Consider the following 22,792-nt stretch of genomic DNA (forward strand, 5'->3'; position numbering starts at 1 on the left):
ACCCCCAGCAGCTTTGCAGGGAGTTGTCCTGTCAACAGCTTCTCCTAGCACATCCTCTCAGACAGCTTCACAGATGAGTGTCAGCATCAGGGAAGGCTTCCTCCAGCCCACCTCCCTCCCTTTTGGGCCATCGATTTCATAGTGGAGTGCCAGTGGCTAGACTCCTCCTTAGGCACCTTCTCTGATAGCTTCGCAGTGAGTTCTGCGGGAAGCACAGCACCCCACTGTGGACAGGTACCTCCAGCACTCCAGATGCTATGTTAAGATAACTGACCTTCAGCATATCATCTAGTCCTCACAACAATCCTGTGAGGCTGCAAGACGCCTCAGAGCACTATTCTGATTTTACAGATGAAATACAGAAATTATCCTGATTTTATAGAGGAGAAAACTAAAAGTCAGAGACGTGAAATAATTTGTACCAAGTCACCCATCTAGTAAGTGGCAGAGCTGAACAAAACAACAGAAAATGCTTTTACTAAAACATACCAAAGCATCCTTGTTTCTGCTGAGCAATTTCTGTTTAAGCCAAAAAGGAAGCACTAGAATAAAACTCATTACAGATGAAACCTAGGATAAGGTACTAAGCTCTACAGCCTGTATTCTTATGAAGGTTACACCCGTAAAATTTAAGGAATTCGTAAAGATGTACAATTAGTAAACTATCATCAATAAGCAACTAATTCAAATTCACAGCATAAAAATACAATTCTCTACTGTGGAATTTTTCCCCTCTAAATAGTTTTATTTGAACTCTATCTAAATATCTGAATTTCAGGTTGAATTAACAGCATACCCAATTTCTGGTCACGAATGGATGCTGAAAATATAAGCCCGTTAAACATGACTTTATAAAAGCCTAGGTAGCTTACTTGTAAACAAGGGCCACGCTTTTCTATGAAAATTCTCTGACTCAACAGTTTCAAAGAGAAGAGCATCCATGTTTAATGAGCTCAGTATTTTTTATGAAGAAGCACTCAGTCATATGAACTTCTCTGTGAATGTCTGAATAAGGGCAATTACTGTTTATGAAATTTAATTGAAAATTAATTACCTGGATCATCAGAAACATCAAGGTATGAGACACCACTTATTTCCCAAGACTGGAGTCTTCCTAACTAATTATACTCTCTGAAGTCAAAACACTTAATATTCTAAAAATTGAAAGTATATTCTCTGATCATTTATAATATACAATAAATAATTTATTTTGAGCAATAAATCTCTAAATCTGTGTGTTCAACAGCACTGTTTTAAAAAAACTATATTAGCAGAGAAGGCCTTCCATTTCCCTATCGATGTCCCCAGGTTTAAAAATAACTGCGATTTAGTTTTTAGAAGGCAAGAGATTTAGTTGTTCCAACTATCAGTTTATTTGTCCAAAATATTAAAAAGAAACATACTAAAACTTCTTCCATCATTTTTTATACTTCTTTACTAAAGACTTATTTACGTGAACCCTGTGAGAGCATTTTTTAATTTACAAAATTAAAACTAGCTTACCTGTTTTTTCCTTTGGTTCTCTATGCCTGAAAAAATGGATAATGTCTTTTGGATTAGCTACTCGATCCACAAATTTCTGGCTAAAGCGAAGCACACTGAAAGGTTCAAAGCCTCCACTGTAGTCCACCTGGAAATACAGAACATGCTTTAGGCTGGGCAACAACATTTTTTCAGTTTTTAAGAAACATACTCATCCTTCAGTGTTTATAGTGCTTATGCTCAATATTTTTTTAAATTAATGTGTTAATTTTCTATGATACATTTTAAAGACCATCATGGGGAGGTGGGGCCAAGAGGCAGAGTAATCAGACCCTTCCTGCAGTCCCTCTTACAACAAAGACCCGAAAAAACAAGCGAATCGATTCTATATGACAATCTAGGAGCTCTGAACATCAAAGGCAAAGTTGAAGAATCAGACTGAGCAACAGGGGGAAGGAGAGATGGTTCACAAACAGCGAACAGTTGCCAGACCTGACCTGGTGGGAAGGGGCACCCCACAGGCCTGATTGGCTGGCTTGAGCACTGTGAGGCAAGCAGTGACATCTGGGATGTGTTTTCCACATTAGGAGAGACCGAATGGTACAGAGTCCACTTATGCCTCCAGAACCAGCAAAAAGTGGTGCTCTCGGCAAAAGATAAGTACATGCATCTAATCTCTGTGCAGATGAAAAAACCCCTTCGGGAAAATATTCTGTCCCATTTACCTGACCCCTCCCTGCTCTGCACCGGGTCCCAAGCCGGCTTCATTGACAACCGCTTTCCCTGGGCCAGAAGTAGGGCCTGTCATGCGCCCTGAGCCATTCTCTTGGCCTTGGAGAAGGAACAAATTAACAGGGGAAAAATAATCTATCAGCTCCCCTAAGCTGGGGACTCAGGGCAGAAACAGCTCCTTTGCCTAGAGGCCCACAGACTTTGAATGTCTTTCATCCCTGCATAGACCTGCATGGGTCCATTTCAACAACGCAGGCCCTCATTAGCACAGTACAACAGGGTATATATCTGATGTCTAACTTCAATTATTTCAGCTATATGGTGGAGAGGCAGGTTCTTGACATTTGACACTGCTCTGCCTATTAAGCAGGGTCCTTACCTACACACGTCAGGGGCCTCAAGACCGATGGCTTCATCCATGCCACCTAGTCACCTGTGACAGGGGTCCAATGATAAGTGCTGCCCCCTGGCCCTTACAGACAACAGCACTGGGTGCCCACAGTCTGGCTGCAAAACTCACCCACCTACACACTCTAGGGAAGAGGGACACGCTTTCCTCACAGACACGCAGGGATGGTTGTCATGTCAGCTCCCTGCCTTGCTCAGCACATGACTCCTCCCCCTACTGCAGCCAGATACCTGTGCCTACACCAATCACCCCTGCACGTCTAAGACTGCAGGTGAGAGCCTGTACCACACACTTGGTGACCAACTACCTGGACACCTCAGGTGAATCCATACAAGAAAAGTAAAGGGACTCCTAGGCTCATATACCTAGTAACAGCTCTAACCACCTGGTGACAGGACAGTAGAGCTTCAAAGGTGCCAATAATCCAACTAGCTTATACGAGCAGCCTATTTGGGCATATCAAAACAAAAGAAGCAGCTGAGACACAGTAAGCAAACATAAAATAAATAAATACAATAACTTATTGAGGGCTCGGAGACAATAGTCAATATCGAATCACATAAAGAAGCAGACCATGATGTCTTCAGCAAGCTCCCAAAACAAAGAATCAAGAAATCTTCCGGATGAAGAGGATTTCCTGGAATTATCAGAGGTAGAATACAAAACATTAGTATACAGAACTCTTCAAGAGATCTGGAAGGAAATCAGGCATAACACAGAACAAGCCAAGGAACAAAGCATTAGAGACAAAGCATTAGAGGAAATTAAGAAGATTAGAGATGAACATAAGACAAATTTAATAGGCTGCAAGAATCCACAGGAAGACAAAAAGAAATTCAGAAGATTAACAGAATTTGACAACTCAATAGAAAGTCATAGGAGCAGAATTAAGGAAACTGAAGTCAGAATTAGTGAGACTGAAGATAAAGCACTTGACACCAACATATTTGAGGAAAAATCAGATAAAAGAATTTTAAAAAACAGAGAAACCCTAAGAATTATGGGGTACTCTATCAAGAGGAATAACCTACAAGTGACTGGAGTATCAGAACACGGGGAGGATAACAGAAAATACAGAGAGAACTGTTGAAGATTTGTTGGCAGAAAACTTTCCTGATATGATTAAAGATGAGCAGATGTATATCCAAGGTGCTCATTGAACCTCACACAAAGTAGATCCCAAAAGAAAGTCACCAAGACATATCACAATCAAACTTGCCAAAACCAAAGATAAAGAGAGAATTTTAAGATAGAGATAAGCGAAAAGTCACCTATGAAAGAGAGTCAGTAAGACTAAGATCAGACTACTAAGCAGAAACCATGCAGGCAAGAAGGTAATGGGATGACATGCATAAAACCTTGAAGGAAAAAAATTGCCAGCAAAGAATTATATATCCAGCAAAACTGTCTCTCAAATATGAAGGTGAAATTAGGACATTTCCAAATAAACAGAAGCTTAGGGAATTTGCAAAAACCAAACCAAAATTAAAAGAAATACTAAAGGAGGTCCTCTGGTTAGAAAATCAATAATATTCAGATAACAACCCAAGACTAGAACACAGGTCAGGGCAACCAGATATCAACCCAGATAGGGAAATCATAAAAATAAAGATCATGATGGGGTTAATAACATTTATTCTACAGAGAAATATTTAAGTTTGGAAAGCTATAAGCTGAAGCAAAATATTTTATTCAGTGGAATCAGGATAGAGCAAAAATTTCCACAATGTTGGGATGATTGCAACTCCCCGTGACCACACTAATAGTCTAGGTACCAGGGGTACCATCTAAAAGGCCGTGAAAAAATTCTACATGAATTTCTAAACTTTCAAAGCAAAAACAATATCCCCCACCAAAATAATTAGCCTTTCACCCATTAGTTAATTGGTCTATTATCATAGAGATATATTCTCATGCTGAGATAAGGATGGATGCTGGGAAAATCCACATAGGAAAAGAATAAAAATCAGGAGATTTGAGAAATGGCTACCTTCAAAGCACAGTATCCATTTAGAACGAACACACTCTCTCAAGCAGGCTCTTTCTAAAGAAGTCTACAGTGGTAAACAGACCATACAGAGAGAATTACCACATTTCTTTCTGAGAGATAGAATCATTTTCCTAAACTACCTGTTCTCAAAGCATGCTTTCTGGGAAGCATCACATCATCTCCAAGGCCAGCCTGGTCAGCCTCTCAAAAGTACTTCCTAACCACCACCCCACTTACATTCTTCATCGCACTTAGCACTATCTGAAATTTTGTTCTTTGACTTGGTATGTGTTTATTATGTCTCTCTTCATGCCTCCACCTCCTAGAAGCTCCACCAGTTCAAAACCTTGCTTGTTTTATCATCGCTGTATCTCCCAACATCCAGAACAGAAAGTACTCAATAAATATTCATTCAATTAATTAACAAGGATGCTCTAGTTGATACAGTGTACTTTCATAATATTGCTTACTGGCAGTAACTATTTTTTTCATTTCAGGAATGAATATTTCACTGTGTTTCACAAAGGAATGCCTATCTTCTATTTAAGTCTGGTTAGTTCTGACAGTGTCAGGCAGATATTAATAAGGAACATGGGATCCTTTGCCCTGGTAAAGAGGACTGGCTATATGGTTCCCCCAGAGTAACTATCTTTATATTATCAGACCATTGCAACAGCTCTCATGCTGTAAAAGAGAAAATGCTGAGTGCTGAAGCGACTGGTCCCCAAAAATCTTCATTTTTAACAGCTGTACTCCAGCTTAGCTTTACGTGCAATTTTCTGCTCCTAAGAGTTGAAAAAGTAGCTCTGGTGCTGCAGTGGTTAAGTGCTCAGCTACTAACCATAAGGTCAGTGGCTTGAACCCACCAGCCACTCTACAGGAAAAAGGTGTGGCAGTCTGCTTTCAAAAAGATTTACAGCCTTGGAAACCCTATGGGGCAGTTCTACTACTGTCTTATAGGGCTTCTATGAGTTGGAATCAACTCAACAGCAATGGGTTTTTTTTTTAAGAGCTGAAAAATGCATTCACTAAGGAAACATTTACTGAGTATCTACAATGTGCTAGGAACTCTGCTGTGGGCTAGGGATACAACCATATATACGACGTAATCGCTGTTGTCAAATTTACAAGCTGACAGGGAAGACAAACAAGTAGACAAGTTAACTGCAAGCAGAACGTGAATGGTGTTATAAGAAGCATGTACAAAGTAGAATGAGGACCCAAAGGAAGAACCAATCAATTTTAACTGGTGGCCAAGAAAGGTTTCTTTGGAGATAGCAGGCTCTGACTGGGTATTGAAGGAGATACAGAGAAAGAAGGACGGAGGTGTCTTCCTTGCAGGTTGAAGGAGCATAAGCAAACATGCAAAAGAGTGAGATAAGCCCCCCGGATTCAAGGAACAGTCATTTTTAGTCCAATACGAATGGAGCTTAGGATGAACTGACAGGAAAAGGAGAAAGAAGCCAAAGAAGTCGATTTAGACCACATTGAGAAGAACCTTGAATGCCATCTACAAGAATTTAGACTTGTTCCTTGAGTCCCATGGGATCATTAAATCCTTTTTATCAGGAAATATATGAAAGACAGCATTTTACAAAGATCACTTTGGCATTAGTGTGGAAGATGGTTTGGCTAGAAGTGCGGGGGTAGGGGGAACTGGGAGTACAGTCCAGGTAGGAAGCTGCAGCTATAGGCCTGGAAAGAGATAACCAGGGTTCAACTACAGCACTGACACTGGGATAGAGAAGGGACTAGATTACTTACTCTGCACCAGGTACTGTTTAATTCATTTACTTCATAGCTGTAAGAAGTGAGTATAAACCGTTGGACGAGAGATTCAATTGCTCAAGGTCATATAGCTAGTAGTAGGGCCATAACCAAACCCAGTCAGTGTGCCACCAGACTATACTCTTTCCACAAATTCTAGTTGAAATTCTAATTCTAACTTTAAAACAAATACCTCAAGGATCTTGTTAAAACGAGATTCACTGTGTATGATATGAGGCCTGAGATTCTATATTTTTAACAATTTCCCAGGTGATGGCAGTGCTGCTAGTTTGAAGACCATATTCCTGGAGTACCACTAAGCCTCTAAGGGACCCCTAGGTATGCAGGTCAACAAAGGGGTCTAAGCTGGAGGTACAAATTTGGGAGTCATCACTATATAGGTGATAGTTAAAGCTACATGCCTGGAATGAAAAGAGGGCTAACTAAGGGATAAGAGGGGATAAAGGTAAGTAATAGAAGGCAATGCCAAAGAGTGATTCAGTCAGGTAGGAAAAAAAAATCTACCTGCTTTGGTAACTGAAGGTCACCTTTGCTACCTGATATGATGGGACCAGAGCCTTGATTATAGCGGGCTGAGGAACAGGATGGTTGGATAAGTATAGGCTATCTACCCTGAGCGGCTTGGGCTAGGGAAGAGACTGAGAAAGGCAGAGTAGGTGCTAGAAGGGAAAAGCACAGGGGCAAAAAAGAGGATTATTGGTTTTTTTTTTTTTAATCACACTGGAAAAGATAAGTTTATAGGCATAAGAAACAAACTTCTTAGATTTTTTTAATGCTTTCAAATACTCGCTAATTTCTTCAACATATTTATCAAGCACCTACTATATGCCAAGAACTGTTCTGGGATCAGGAGCCCTGGTGGCACAGTGGTTAAGAGTCTGGCTGCTAGCTAAAATGCTCAAATCTACCAGCCGCTCCTTGGAAATCCTATGGGGCAGTTCTACTCTGTCCTATAGGGTTGTTATCAGTTATAATCGACTTGAGGGCAATAGGTTTGGGGTTTTTTTGGTTTGGTCCTGGGATCTTTGGATACATTAGTTAACAAAATTCACAAAGTTTCATACTTTCATAGAGCTTACAGTTTTGTAACTGAAGTCAATTAATGACTAAAATAAATAAATTGTATATAGTAGCTTAGGAGGATGAGTGTGGAGGGAAAAAAAAAAGTAGAGGAGGGTAAGCAAAATCCAGAGTGTTGGACAGAAAGCATGCAGGGTGCAATGTGAATTACGGCGGGGCCTCACAGAGTAGTATCCAGAGGAGGTGAGAGTATGTCTGAGGAACTGCAAGGCCAGGGTGGCTGGGACGGAGTGAGAGGATGGAGGCTAGCCAAAAATGAAATCAGAGATTTCAGCCTGCCTGTTAAATATAACAACAGACTGTTTAGAACATTAAAAATAAATAAATAAATTATCAAACCTAACAATAAAAATCTGTTGCCGTCAAGTCGATTCCGCCTCATAGTGACCCTACAGGACAGAGTAGAACTGCCCCATATGGTTTCCAGGGAGCACCTAGTGGATTTGAACTGCCAAGCTTTTGGTTAGCAGCCGTAGCTCTTAACCACTACGCCACCAGGGTTTCCCATCTAACAATATGTGTATTAATTGTTTAATGTGAAACTAATTTGCTCTGTATACCTTCACCTAAAGCATCATTTAAAAAACAGAGAGAGACCTATCAGAATTAAACTGTGCCTAAATCAAATCTTTAGTTTTATTATTTTTGGCCTCCCAATGGTGATTGTTCTCCTTATTACTCTATGCACTCTCCTTACTTTTCAGAAAATCCATGTCAACTATACATGGTTATCCTTTGAAAATTAACAGCGGTTAATTTACAAAATGGGGTCGCTATGAGTCGGAAACGACTCGATAGCACTATTTTTTTTTTTTTTAATTTACAAAAATGGAGCTTACTCGAAGTCGTATAAGAGGCTTCTCTGGCTGTTGAGGATTTCCTAGACGTTCCCGTTCAGCATTTTCAAGCATTTCTTCAATCTCAAAACAAAAATATATAAAGATTAAAAAACAAAACATTAATCTTAGTTTGAGCTATCCAAATAGGAGCTCGTATTCCTTTATGAGCCACAGGAACATCCTAAGCCACAAGACCATCTTTGTTTCCTAGTTCATCTGTAACACGTTTAAAAATACACCTCCTTTTAACACTCCCGCTAATATCATTCCTTAACGATTTTATTTCACCAAAGTTCTTAACACGAAAATTGTTCAATCTCTAATATTAGTATTTTAGAAAAGAACATAAAAAAGTGACTCTTGTGCAAAGTTTCTACTCTTGTTTCAATATGGCTTCCCTCATTTCATTAACTTAAAACCAAATAAATCTAGTTCTTTAGTCATACGTCCAGAGGAGACTGACCAGAATATCTGAGGATCTATAAACAAAAGATCTTGGATTATATACCCAGAAGTCCAAGTTAAAGGAAAAAGAGACCACTGTTTTCAAATATCTGAAGCTGTGTCATGCTAAAGGATAAAAACACTTATTTAATATTGTTCCTGAGGACAAAACCAAGTTACAATGAACCAGATTTTAGCCCCAAGACAAAAAACTGAACAACTACAGTTGTTTCGCAACAGAACTGGTCATCTGAAGTTAGCTAATTAGTATTCAAATAAATATTTGTGAAAAGGATTTCAGTACTAGTGAGATGTTAGATTTCTTGGATCTCTTCCAAGTCTAAAATTTTATAATCTTGGCCTTTAAGCTACTCTCTGTAACAAAGCTGTGCAACAGAAATTTCTGCAATGATAGAAATGTTTTATACCTGCAGTGTTCAGTATGGCTGCCATTAGCCATATGTGGCTATTGATCAGTTGAAATTTGGCCAGTACAAGGGAAGATGTAAAATTTTTATTTACCCTTAATTCAACCTGAAATAGCTACATGCGCCAGTGTATATATCACGTGGGACAGTACAGGTCTCTAAAAAGATCTACTAGGTCAATTCTTTCAAGTCAACGTGTATTTCAGGAGCACCTACTTTCTGCCAGGTTCCAGGCCACGTGCTAACATACGTTTCCCCTGCTATCCAAAAGTAGAGCATTCCCATGAAACCATTCATAAGCAGATATGGCATAAAGTGATGACGCAATCACCATTAATCTATATGGGAAAAAATTCTGATCGTTCCTAGACCCAAAATACAACTCACCAAATCATACCAAACAGCACATAAAAACGAAAACAACACTAACATATAGTAAAAGCTGAGATGCTGAGTATAGTTCCCAGGGAAACAGCTTGGTGATGTCACACTGCCACTTTAAGCGCTGCAAAACAAACGCTGGACGCTATTTCCACTTTTCCCCCCTTTTCTTCTAAGTGAAAAATCCTCTCAGATTTCTTTCGGTTAGCAAAACAGGTAATAATGTAGGGCTTTTGTAAAAGCGAACTGGCAAAAAACACACTTTCAAAAAATGGGGGATACCTGTATAGAAAAGTAAACTATGGGCCCCAGCCTCAAACAGTTCGAAGATACTCACATGCATATAACGTAAATTACCTTCTCCAAACAGAAGCTTTGTATGGCTTGAGTTACCCTAGGATTATCCGGGTTAAAAAGGGCTGGGTGATTAGCCAGAACAACATCTTCCATGAGAAACTGCCGCACTGTGCGAAGCTGAATTTTCTGCATATTCATCTTCCTCTCCTTAATACGCAGCAAACCAACATGTCTGAAGTGACGAGGAAAAGAAAGCCTAGTCAGACTGTAAATTTCCTCAGGAAAGTTTGTGCGTCAAAACTAACATATTTATAACTCAGTTTCTACAAAATATTTCTGTATAAAATCATACCCTTAAAACAAATGTTTCTGACAATTTAACCTTAAGGTTATAAACACAGAGAAAAAAAATGTTAACATTCTTCTTCCCCACGATAAAATCCACTTGTTTCTCATCTTTCCTGTCTGGACAAATACAGTCTAATAAGGGAAGACGGACAAGTATAAAAGAACGTTATCAGTACTATAATAGTATATATAAAATTCATTTTATATGCATATATATATACATATTTATACACGCACTGTGTATATATATACGTGGAGCTCTGGTGGCACAGTGTTTAAGAGCCTGCACGCTAACCAAATGGTCGGCAGTTCAAATTCACCAGGTGCTCTTTGGAAACCCTATGGGGCAGTTCTACGTTGTCCTGTAGGGTTGCTATGAGTCGGAATCGGCTTGAGAGTAACAGGTTTGGTCCTGGTTTTTGGTATACACGTATACACACATACATAAAATGAATTCATAGTGGAGCCATGAAAACAAAGCCAACAAACTTAAATCCTACCATCCTATTTTTGAAACCTCTTATCATCATAGCAATCAGAACCTGAAGGGACTCAAAGGGTAAGACCCACTCTAAATATTGAGCTTAATCGCTCTTAACTACTTTATTATATAATTCCCCCCAAAAATTTTTTTAATGAATTATGCGTTAATATTACATTTATAATGAGAAAAGCTGCAATTAAATGGTTTTAGGTGAATGAGTTTACAAATTGACTGTGTAAAATTTGTAATCATTATCTACAACACTAACTTGAAATTTAATGAACAAAAGTGTTAGTCTTGAATTTGCCTAAGGAGTAGCAAAACCAATTAGCAATAAAAAATGGCTTAGAATCTGGTAAAACAGACTATGTAGGACGATCCACCTTCATAAACAAATCTATCATATAAATAGGAACACCGTCAGTGACTTGAACTTATGGAATGATCAGAAGGCTACTGTAACACACATTTTTTTTTAAGTTGATTAGGGATATATAGCAATTACTCACTTCTTTATAGCTTCTCCTGGGGAAAGAGAAGTAACCACAGAACTTCCAGGCTGTGATACATAAAAAAGCTGCTGTTCATTTTTGTTTGGAGCTATTTTACACTCATGTTCATGGCCCCAAATAACAAGATCAATGAAGTCATCCAAAAATTGTTCTGGAATGAAGTTAGTGTTTCCATGTTTACTCCTATACAGAGATGGAGGGGAAAAAAAAAAGGTAACACAAATTCCCAAAGATGTAGAAAAATTTCATATGAAATATGTCTATACAGATCTTTCCTTATCTATTAGCCAAAGATTTATTACATTCCTTCTAAGTGCCAGGAACTGTGCAAGGGATTGGGCATACAAATATCATCAATATCTAATTCCTGCCCTCCGGTGGGTTACAAACTTGAAGACCACAGACGAGAAAGTAAGTGTTAGAAGTCAAAAATGCCCTGGTATACTAAAAAAACCAAAAACCCAAACTTGTTGCCACCGAGTCGATTTCAACTCATAACGACCCTATAGGACAGAGGAGAACTGCCCCCATAGAGTTTCCAAGGAGCAGCTGGTGGAGCCCCAGAGAGAAAGCGGTCAATTCTTCATTTAGAGGTAGGCCATGAACGGCTTTACGGAGGAGTGACTCTCCCTTTGTGAAAGTCAGGAGCTCTACCAATAGTAAAAACCTACGAGCTGGTCTGACTATACAGACAATGAAAGAGAATTAAGGTGAAACTTAGTAACATAAAAACAAATCTCTAAAAATACTCCATCATTTCTTAATATCATGTTTCTTTTATTAATTATAAAAACAATGGGAGTGAAAATACCAACCTTATATAAAAGAGGTATGAGTTTTCAACTATAAACAAAATATTGTATAAATAATAATTTGCAAACTCTGGTTTTATAACTAGATTAGTTGTTATTATTCAAAGATGTATGAAAACCCAAGGTGAGGGAAGACGAGAGGAAGAAAAAGTTTTCTCTAACATTGACTTATACTGTTGGGAATTTAAGTAAAAGTATTTAAATATTTCAACCTAACATTTCCTTAATCTGAACTAATATTAATTCATTGATTCAACAAATATTTGCTGTGTGCCAGGCCTCTTCCAGACACTGGAGACACGGCAGTGACCAAAGTCCCTGCTCTAGAGGGGGACTGCAAGCATTTACAATAATCTTATATATATTCGACAGCAATTAACAACAACAGCAAATATACACACATATACACACACACACCTGTATGTATGTTTATGAAGTCCCAGGGTGCTGCAGTTAATGCACTTGGCTGCTAACAGGTTGGAAATTCAAGTCCACCCAGAAGCTTTACCCAGAGGTACCTCGAAAGAAAGGGCTGGTGAACTGCTTCTGAAAAAATCAGTCACCGAAAACCCTGTGGACCACAGTTCTACTCATACATACGTGGTCGACATGAGTTAGCACTGACTCAAAATAGGTAATCTTGAGAACAACCCACCAAGGTTTGGGGAACTCCAATACTTGGCTCAAAAATTTTCAGAGAATATTTTTACCTGTTCTGATGAATCACAAATAAGTTAAACCAAGAGTTCTCATCTTCTTTTGGTCTCAACATTGTTACTTTCTTATTGACAAACATTCGATAGAGCCTTTCATCTGGAATGGCGCCTGAAATGGATATTACATTATTATAAAACTGTTTTCTTACTTCGATTAAAAAAAAATGAATATATTTTAGGCTTCTAAATGACGTGCTTCTCGATGTATTTCATTTTACTATTAGAGATGTATTTGAAATCTGGAATATTTATTTACAAATGGATAAATTCAGGTTCTTGTATGACAGCTGCTTAGCAGTTAATCGGTTCTAATTAAGTACTAAAAAAATTCACCTGACTAAAACCTTCTATCACATGTTACCATCATCAATAAGTATAATCAGATTTGCTCCACTTTTTTTCTAACTGGAAACAGTATTATCTCCAGAAATTTCATTCCACAGCTGTCCAAACAAGTAAGTATTTACACCATTACAGTGTTAGGTATCATAGCACCAGTAAATGGTTGCTCCTCCCACTTTCAGACTTAGAACAGATCCCATTATGCCCATCACCACCAGAAGTTCACACCTCTTCAGTCACCTATTTTCACCCAAGCTCATCCCACCATTCTTTCTTCCTTGCTATTGTTGTAAACTGCCATTGAGTTGGCCCCTGACTCATGGCAAACCCATGCTCTACACCATCCCCATGATTGGTTCCAGATCGGACCATTGTGCTCTGTAAGGTTTTCACTGGATAATTTTCAGAAGCAGATCACTAGGCCTTTCTTCCCAGTCTGTTTTAGTCTGCCAGCTCCACTGAAACTGGACCCTGGCTCTACACCCCACTCCAACCCTCCACATGTACCGTAGAGCTCTCTCCTTATAATCAGCAAATTCCCTAATGTCACCGGTCTGTTCTCTGAATGTTGTTTCCACCTTCAGGCCATCAGTGAAACCTGGCTGGCCCGTGAGGTTGTCTCATCCAGTTCAGCTCTTACCCCTGTACTGTGGGGCAGAAGGGGGTCGCTGTCCTCCTTGTCTTGCTATCCACTCACTACTACTTTCTTTCCTGACTGCAGAACACCCTGCTTCCTTGAAGCTTAAGCCATCTGGCTAAACTGCCCTCTCCTTCCCCTCAAATTTTTCATCTGCCTACCTTCAAATTTTGTCAGTGTTCTCAGTGGTTCAACATCTACTTAAACCGACCTTTTAATGCCCTCGACTTTAAGTGCCATGACTCATCATCTCCAGTTATGTGCTCCGTGTTCCACCTCAGCCATCTAGTCCACTGGCCACACCACTTTACCAATTTCACAAATGGTAATGTACACATAAATAATAAAATTGTGACCATCTTACCTAAACCATATAAAGCAATTTTTGTACTTCCTTTCTGTAGCAAAACGGGACTAATGTCTATCTTCTCCACAGACATTGAACGTCCAAAGTGATTTACCAATCCTGCACAACTTAATATATCCAGAGCACACAGTGCATCTGCCTACGCAAAAAAATTTTAAAACAATATTAATGTGTATCTAAAAGTAATTAATCTGCGTATCATACTACCCAAAAACCCACTGCCATCAAGTCAGCTCCAACTCATAGCAACCCGATAGGCTTTCCAAGGCTGTGAATATTTATAAGAAGTAGACTGCCACATCTTTCTCCCTTAGAGAGGCTGGTGGGTTCGAACCACCAATCTCTTGGTTAGTAGTCAAGTACTTTAACCACTGTACCACCAGGGCTCCGTGCATATCATACTATTAAAAGCATACTCTATATACTAGTTACAAAAACATAGATTAGGAGAGTCTTCTCAAAATAAAATTACAACAGTAAAAGGATTTGCTATCTTTTTTCTAATATTATAATAAATCACCTACTGCAACTGGAATCACATGCTAAACGAAAAGTTAACACATTGTCAAAAAAAATTCCAGTTGCCATCAAGTCAATGTGTACTCATGGTGACCCCATGTGTTGCGCAGTATAACTGTGCTCCAGAGGGCTTTCACGGCTGTGCCCTTCTGGAAGCAGATCATCAGGCCTTTCTTCCTTGACACCTCTGGGTGGGTCTGAACTGCCAACCTTCTGGTTAGTAACTGAGCGCTTAACCATTTGCACCACCCAGGAACTCTCAAAACATCATGAAAACAAAAACAGGCCATGAAATAAAGTGTTTTGTAATATTAAGCACACCTCTGAAGACCTGGGAAAAAACACTAGCTAAATAGTGATTTATAATAGCAATGAACATATAAGACTAAAAGGTATTTTGAATTCAGGACCTTTAGTCTTACTTGCAAGCAGCCCTTGTGACAAAATGGCTAAGCAGGTAAACACTTGGCGGCTAACCAAAAGGTGGTTCAAACCCACCCGTGGCTCCACAGGAAAAAGACTTGGCTATCTGCTTCAGAAAAGATTACAGAATAGGAAACCCTACGGGGCACTTCTACTCTGTCATATGGGGTTGCTATAAGTTGAAATTGACTCGACAGCACCTAACAACAAAAAGTCTTTCATATCAAAGAGGAAATAAGATAACCTCAGCTAGATTTAAAATGAAACAATCATTTCCTACAGGTGAGATTTTATGAGATAATAGATAAAAAAACACTTGGTAAACTGCAAACCACAATACAAATGCTATTTCAGGTATTTATTCCTCCTCCTGGCTGCCTACTGTTAACCTTAGTGCTAAGGAAACAAAAGCATGGCTCATATACCAATTCTTATTGCAGATTAAATAAAAAAAGCATTACAAAAGCTTAAATGAAGGACGTCTAGGTATTTAAAAAGTCAATCTAATTAAAAATTGCTGAGAAGAAGGGGAGGAATGCTTTTCACAAACTAAACTGGTCATTAGTAAAATTTCAACCAACTGTAAGAACATAATAATTACCCCCGTGGGATCATCATGGTTGCCATGAATACTAAACACTGGAATCGAAATGTTGAGGTTGTCATCTTGATAGTTTACCCATGGAAACCTAAAAAAAAAAAAAAAATTAAAATTTCTCTAAGGAGCAAAAGCTGCTTTTCCCAATATCCTCCTGAAAAAAATTAATGCAATTATAGGCAAAGAGGATGATCTCAACTGGCAAATGACCACTAGTTTGGAGCTTTAAAAAAAAAATCAGTGTCCAGTACCATTAATGAATGATTTGATCAAAGGTTCTGTAGAAAATGGAGAACAGAACTTTAAACTCCCATGGAACCCAGACTTTCTAGTGCCATTTAGGCTGGATGACCCCTCTGAAACTATTGCCTTCAGGAAATCTTTAAACCTTAAATGGAAATAACTTCCTAAAATCATCTTTAATCAAATAGTTTAATTAGAAAAAAATGTCTGCCTTCAGCATCATGTTCTTTAAAAGAATTATCTATATAAGATCAAATTGGCAACAGCAACTTGAAAGCTTAGAGGAGAAGCTTAAGCGGCAAGTGAGTTTGTGGCCACAGTGGTGAAACAAATCGGAAATCGTTATCGAGAAGGGTGGCACAACTTGAAGAATATAACCAATGTCACTGAATTGTACATGCAGAAATTACTGATGTATGTTTTGTTGTGTATACTTTCACCAAAAATTAAAAAATAAAATCATAGACAACAATTCAAGTTTAAAAGTATCTCAAAGTATCGCATTTTAAAGAAAATAACAACAATAAACTCTTGTAAACTGTAAGAGTGGTATAGCTGATGAATGGAAAGTTAGGCCTTCCGAATTTTAAAAATTCTTGTGTAAGGTTGTTATTTGCGGGGTGGGGGCCATATATTTTGCAATTCAAAAGACCTAGGTTAAAAATTCCAGCACTCCCACTCACTACCTGTGCAACTCGATTAAACTGTACAATGTACCTGAGTTCCAGATTACCTTATAAGTTAGGTAAACCAGAATCCTCATGGAATTATTGTGAGGATTAAAGGACTGAATAAAATATCATCTAAGAAGTGTCCAGAGTAATACCTCTCTTCCCCCATTCATATATTTTACTTACTATATGTATATTCAGAATAAATAATATATATCTTGAGAGTTTATTTTTAATATTTTATGAGCAATTTTACTTCCTTTTGTGAACAATGCCCCTATTCTTTATCCACTTTCTATTAACTCATTAATTATTTTTTTTATTGACTTGAAATGTCAACTCTTTATTATTGGGAACATTAGGCCACTATTTGCAAAGAATTACAAATATTTTTCCTGGTTGAACTATGACTTTTGCCTTTGCTTCACTTGGTTTTCGCCATGCAAAAATTTATCTTTATGTACACAATGTATCAATCTTTTCTTTACGGCTTGGGGGTTTTGTGTCATACTTAAAAAAACCTCTTCCACATCTAGATTATATTTTTTAAGATCTAACAATTTCTTCTAGTACTTTCATTGAATAATCCATATTTTTCGCCAGACGTCACCTTCATCAAATACTAAATTCTCATTTGTGTTTGAGGCTATTTCTGAAGTTTCTGTTCTACTTCTGTGCCTATCAATTCACAAATCATACCACATTTTTTATTATTATACCATAATACCAAATCAAACCAAACCCAGTGCTATCGAGTCGATTCCGACTCATAGCGACCCTATAAGACAGAGTAGAACTGCCCCATAGTTTCCAAGGAGCGCCTGGCAGATTCGAACTGCTGACTCTTCAGTTAGCAGCTGCAGCACTTAACCACTATGCCACCAGGGTTTCCTATACCGTAATATTTTAATATCTAATAAGGTTGGTCACTCCTCAATAGTCTTCTTTTTCAGAACTTTGCTATTTCTGTCTATTTCTTAATATGAACTAGTAAACCAGAAGAAGAAATTATCCAGAATGTGTCAAAAGAGATAAATTATGGGCAATATGAAAGAGATGTAAAGGACCTTCAGAAAAAGTAAGAATGGGAACTAACATCTGAAAATGTGCTGCTGTTGTTGGGCCCTGTCAAGTCGATTTTAACACACAGCAACCCCATGTAACAGAGTAGAACTGCCCCTTAGGGCTTTCTAGGCTGTAATCTTTAAGGGAGCAGGTTGCCAGGTCTTTCTCTCACAGAGCTGCTGGTTGGGTTCAAACCTCCAACCTTGTGGTTAGCAGCCAAGAGCATAACTGTTGCACTACCAGGGATCCTGTTAGAAAATATAACGCATAAGAATTTCCCAGAATTGCTGGAAAAAAAATTTCTCGGATTGAAATGCAAGATGAAGTCCAAATAGGATAAACAGAACTAAATCCACTAAATAAGACAGAGAAAGACCAAGGACAGTAAGAGAACGTTAATAAGTGCCTACGTGTTTTCTTTATGCCAGTCACTATTCTAAGCAATTTTCATGTATTAATTCAATTGATTCTTACAACAACTCTGTAAGACAGACTCTATTCTTTTCTCATTTTAAAAATGAGGAAACTGAGGCTAGGAAGTCAGGTGAGTTACTCTGTCATACAATAAGTGACAGTCTTGTTCCAGAATTCATACTCTTAATCACTGTTATACTTCTTTCCAGCAACTAAACTGACAGCAGCCTTCTCAAAAGCAACAACAGAGCTACTGTCGACTTAGAATTCTACAGCCAGCTAAGTTATCATTCAAGAGCTGAGGTAAAACGAGGATGTTTTATTTAAAAAAAAAAAAAAAAATTAAAAGTTTGCCACTCACTAACATTCAATGAAGTAACTATTAAAAATGTACTTCAGAAAAGAGGGAAGTTAATACTAGATAAAAGGGATGAAATGCAAGAAGCAAGAGTAAGCAAAAATAAATCAATTTTATTAAGTAAACATGTTTATTGGAAGGGGGGCAGTTTAAAAACAGGATGAAACTAAGATGGCAGATGGTAGACTAAATTAAAATGTCCCAAAAGTTTTAGATTTGAAAAGAAGGGTACAGATACTAATGAGAATTCTTACAAACCAGTACATACGTTAAAAATTATGAAAATCATTTAGACTCAATTCTATACTTAGCCAAACTATCAATCGAGAGGGATGGCAAAAATAAAGACATACTCTTACATGCAAAATCTCAAAAAAATTATCTCCCAGTAAAAACTTACAGTTTTAAAAAATACAGAATGATACATAAGAAATAAATATGGGTATGTCTGCCTTCATGGGTTTTCATACAGAGGTGTATTTCCTAGCTCTGTCTGCTGACAGAGTCTAGACGCAGTGACAACCCAGCAGCAATGTGCACACCTAGCATTCAGATTTGACTTCTAATTACCGTTCTCCAATAATGGAAACCCTGGTGGTGTAGTGGTTAAGAGCTACAGCTGCTAACCAAAAAGGTCAGCAGTTCAAATCCACCAGGCACTCCTTGGAAACCGTATGGGGCAGTTCTACTCTGTCCTATAGGGTCCTTATGAGTCGGAATCGACTTGACAGCAACAGGTTTAATAGGAACCAAGATTTCCTTGAAGAAATGGTTGTGCCTAAAGCTAGGGAAGGGAAAATACAAAATTAATTAGGAGCATCTTATAATGTCAAAAAAATGAGAGACAGAAAAGAAAAAAGGTTCCCACTGATATAAACAACTAAATACGTTCCTACCAATATACAAATGAGGGAGAAGGCATAAGTCTTCCTTACAGAAGAACTCCAATTAATAAATGTAGAAAAGAGATAATCACCATTAGAACACCACAGTAATAAATGCTGCAGGCCACTGATAAATGCTAAAATTAGTGGGGCAGTTATATTCTGTCTCATAGGGTCACTATGAGTCAGAATCGACTCGATGATTTGGCTTTTTTTTTTTTTTGGTGGTGATTCTTAATATGTCTACACATTCTTTAATGCCTCTCCCTCTAAGAAGTGGAACTTAATTCTTCTCCTCTTGAGTCACTTACGTCTAACAGAGTAGGGAAGGTAAAAATAGTAAGCTTACAGTGGAGACACCTGGCAGATACCACCTTAACCAAGTGATCAAGGTTAACATCACCAGTGATAAGTCATGTTGATATCATATACCCCTAATTATGATGCTATGAGAACAGCACTTCACCTCTGTGTTATTTTTTCCCTAAAACCCATAAGCCCAGCCTAATCATGAAAAAAATCAGAAAAATCCAAATAGAGGGAATTTCTACAAAACGACTAACCATGACCTTTTTTTAAAGTGTCAAAGTTATGAAAGACAAGGAAAGATTCAGAATCTGTCAGACTGAAGACAACCAAAAATATTTCCAATAAATGCAATGCTTAGTAAAAAAAATGTATATGACATTAGATTCTAGATGTGTTTCTTAAATAAGTCCATAAAGCAAAAATTTTAAAGAAAAAGAACGATACATTTGACTATGTCAAAACTACACATTTTTGTCAACAAAAGGCCCCACAAAAAAACCCAAAAGCCAATCCATTGTTTGGTAAAAAAAATAAATAAATAAGCCTGACAAATCTTTAACCCCACTGCTATCAATTCAATTCTGACGCACAGCAACCCTACAGACAGAGGAGAACTGCCCCATAGGGTTTCCAAGGCTATAATCTTTATGGAAGCAGACTGCCACACCTTTTCCCTGCGGAGCAGGTGGTGGATTCGAATCGCCAACCTTTTGATTGGCAGCCAAGTGCTTTAACCACTGTGCCACTGGGGCCCCTTACAAATCCTTAGGACCTAGAAAACAAATAATTTCTACATATTAGATAGAAAAAGACAAGAAAAAAAATACAAACCAGATTTTTAAAATTAGCCAAGGATGTGAACAAAAGATACCAAAATGGCAAAAAACAGTTGAGATACTTAATCCCATGATTAATTATGAAATTCAAATATAATAATGTTAAAAAATAAATATTCACTAAAGCATATAAACATACTTACTTACTAAAACCAAAGTTGACTGACTGGTCACTGATAATTTCAAACTGTACAGGACGATCACCCATACAATATTTTCTTAATAACTCCAGGCAGGTATGTAACGTTTTCCTTGACGGCTTATTTTCATGAAAAAGATCACCACCTAACAAAATAAAATCCACCTAATCAACAGAAAACGGTGCATTTATTAGTATGTTTCATAGGTAAACTTTTTAAATTTAGATAGAAAAAAAAAATCACAAGACATTAATTATTTATGGGTACTTAAATTTTTCCATTTTTTTAAATTCAAAGGGCCTTCCAATCTACTAATTAAGCAGATTCTAAGTTGGGCTCCTGAGCCACGTTCAAAAAACAAAACCAAACCAGTTGCCGCTGAGTTGATTTTGACTCATGGTGACCCCATGTGTGTTAAGAGAACTGTGCTCCACAGGGTTTTCAACGGTTGATTTTTCAGAAGTGGATCACCAGGCCTTTCTTCCAAGGTGCCTTTGGGTAGACTTGAACCTCCGACCTTTTGGTTAGCAGCCAAGCACATTAACCATCTGCACCACCCAGGAACTCTACCTTCAAAAAAGCCATCTTCAAATTACTACACCAAGTCCCTGATTCATGGTGCCCAAGGTGACCATATTTCTTTTTTATTATTTAAATCAAACATAAACTTAGCACTTTAATAGAGCCTAGATAAGATATTCAATTCATTTGACAATTATTTACAGAGTGCCAATAGGCTCTAATAGCTAAGGAAATAGCAATAAACAAAACAGATGATACCTCGCTCTCTTTAAATACCCATCATGAGCAATACTTCATACTGTACAGATCCTGAGGATACAATGATGAATAAAATGTGATCCCTATCCTAAATATGTTCCAAATCTAACGGAAGAGACAAACTGCTAAGCATCTAAACACAAGTCAGATTCTGACATGCACCAGAATGGATATGTGAACAAACCAGGAGGAAAGATGACATTACAGTTAATTCTAGAGGCCGGAAAGGTGTCTGAAGAGGGAGAATATGGGAAGGCTGCACTGACATGGCACACTGGTTGCACTATAAAGGATAAACAAGACTTTGAGGAAGAGCATTCTAGAAAAAGCATCAGGAAAGGAGTGAAATTATACAGGGGAGAAAAAAAAAATGTCCAATGTCCAGCACACACTCACTCCCAAAAAGTACACAATTTACCTAAAAAAACTGAAGTTCTTATTTATATGGTATACCTAGAACACAGGCGTACAGATCACTGTACATTAGAGTAGTGGGAAAAACTTTAATCAGAAATGCAGCATTTAAGCTAGGCCTTCAAGAACGAGCAGGATTTTAGTAAGGGAAGAAAATGATCATAAGCAAAGCCATGAAGAAACAAAACATAAATAAAGCAAAACTGTTTTTAGAAACTGGCTTGTGACTCCAGGGAACACTAAGGGCACAACTCACTCTATGGCATTCTTGCCAAAAGTGCAGAGCCTGATCTAACCGTGGGTGTCAAAAACCTAAATGCACAGAGAAACACCAAAAATTAGTGCAACTGAATATATTTACTGTGAGTAAATACGATTTGAAATGGCCAGCACCAACTCTAAGCTACAGGAAGGTGCTCCGAAGAGGGGACAGTGAAAGCAGTTTCCATACGTCATTGTCACGTTAATTCCTCAGAAATAACTTCAGAACACATGCAGGGTTCCAGGATAGGTCAGTTGTAAGGACATGCCATGAATTTTCCAGTCAGACCCTCCTCAAAACTGGCTGCGCATAGATAATTCTCTAAAAGAGCCCAATGCCTATCAGGCAAACCAATCCCCACTAAGCTGCTTACGAGGCTATTGTTTGACTTGAAGGTGACTTGAGAAAAACAGTTCCTTAAAGGATCAAGGCTCAAAAGGGCACCTTGGGGCAGATGGCCTGAGTGGGTCACCCCAACTCCATGAACCCAGAAATCTGGATTCTAGGAGAACTGAAACTCTTTCCCATGAGAATATATTGTTACTGGAATAAGGTTCTTTCCTCTCACTGGTCAAGAATGAGCAGGTAAGGCACGTAGTTTTCCACACGAGCAAAGCTTTATTGAAGATGCTTGCAAGCGGAGACGAGGAGGGCCTAGAGCAAAGAACAAAAGATGAGCCTGGGTTTTTAAAAGTTCTTGGGCAGGAAAAGATTCACGTTTATTCTCAGGCGCAGGCGGAAATATGTTAACTACTGTGTGCAGGCAGCAGCTTTCCAAGATGGCTCCT

The 22,792-nt window shown here is 38.2% G+C and overlaps 1 protein-coding gene across 6 annotated transcripts in view; it reads right to left on the reverse strand.

The window, feature by feature from the left end:
- The window catches only part of MRE11 (MRE11 homolog, double strand break repair nuclease), an 87,796-nt gene that overhangs the window by 57,911 nt on the left and 7,093 nt on the right, over positions 1-22,792 (reverse strand). For all 6 annotated transcript variants that reach the window (XM_064288830.1, XM_064288833.1, XM_064288832.1 and 3 more), the window contains 8 exons: positions 20,552-20,712; positions 15,632-15,719; positions 14,086-14,227; positions 12,737-12,851; positions 11,212-11,397; positions 9,931-10,102; positions 8,321-8,401; positions 1,504-1,630 (listed from right to left, as the gene is read on the reverse strand). In XM_064288830.1, the coding sequence (XP_064144900.1) occupies positions 1,504-1,630; positions 8,321-8,401; positions 9,931-10,102; positions 11,212-11,397; positions 12,737-12,851; positions 14,086-14,227; positions 15,632-15,719; positions 20,552-20,712 (1,072 nt within the window). The remainder of the gene's footprint in view (positions 1-1,503; positions 1,631-8,320; positions 8,402-9,930; positions 10,103-11,211; positions 11,398-12,736; positions 12,852-14,085; positions 14,228-15,631; positions 15,720-20,551; positions 20,713-22,792) is intronic.

The sequence above is a fragment of the Loxodonta africana genome, chromosome 7, assembly GCF_030014295.1.
Source record: "Loxodonta africana isolate mLoxAfr1 chromosome 7, mLoxAfr1.hap2, whole genome shotgun sequence".
NCBI lineage: Eukaryota > Metazoa > Chordata > Mammalia > Proboscidea > Elephantidae > Loxodonta > Loxodonta africana.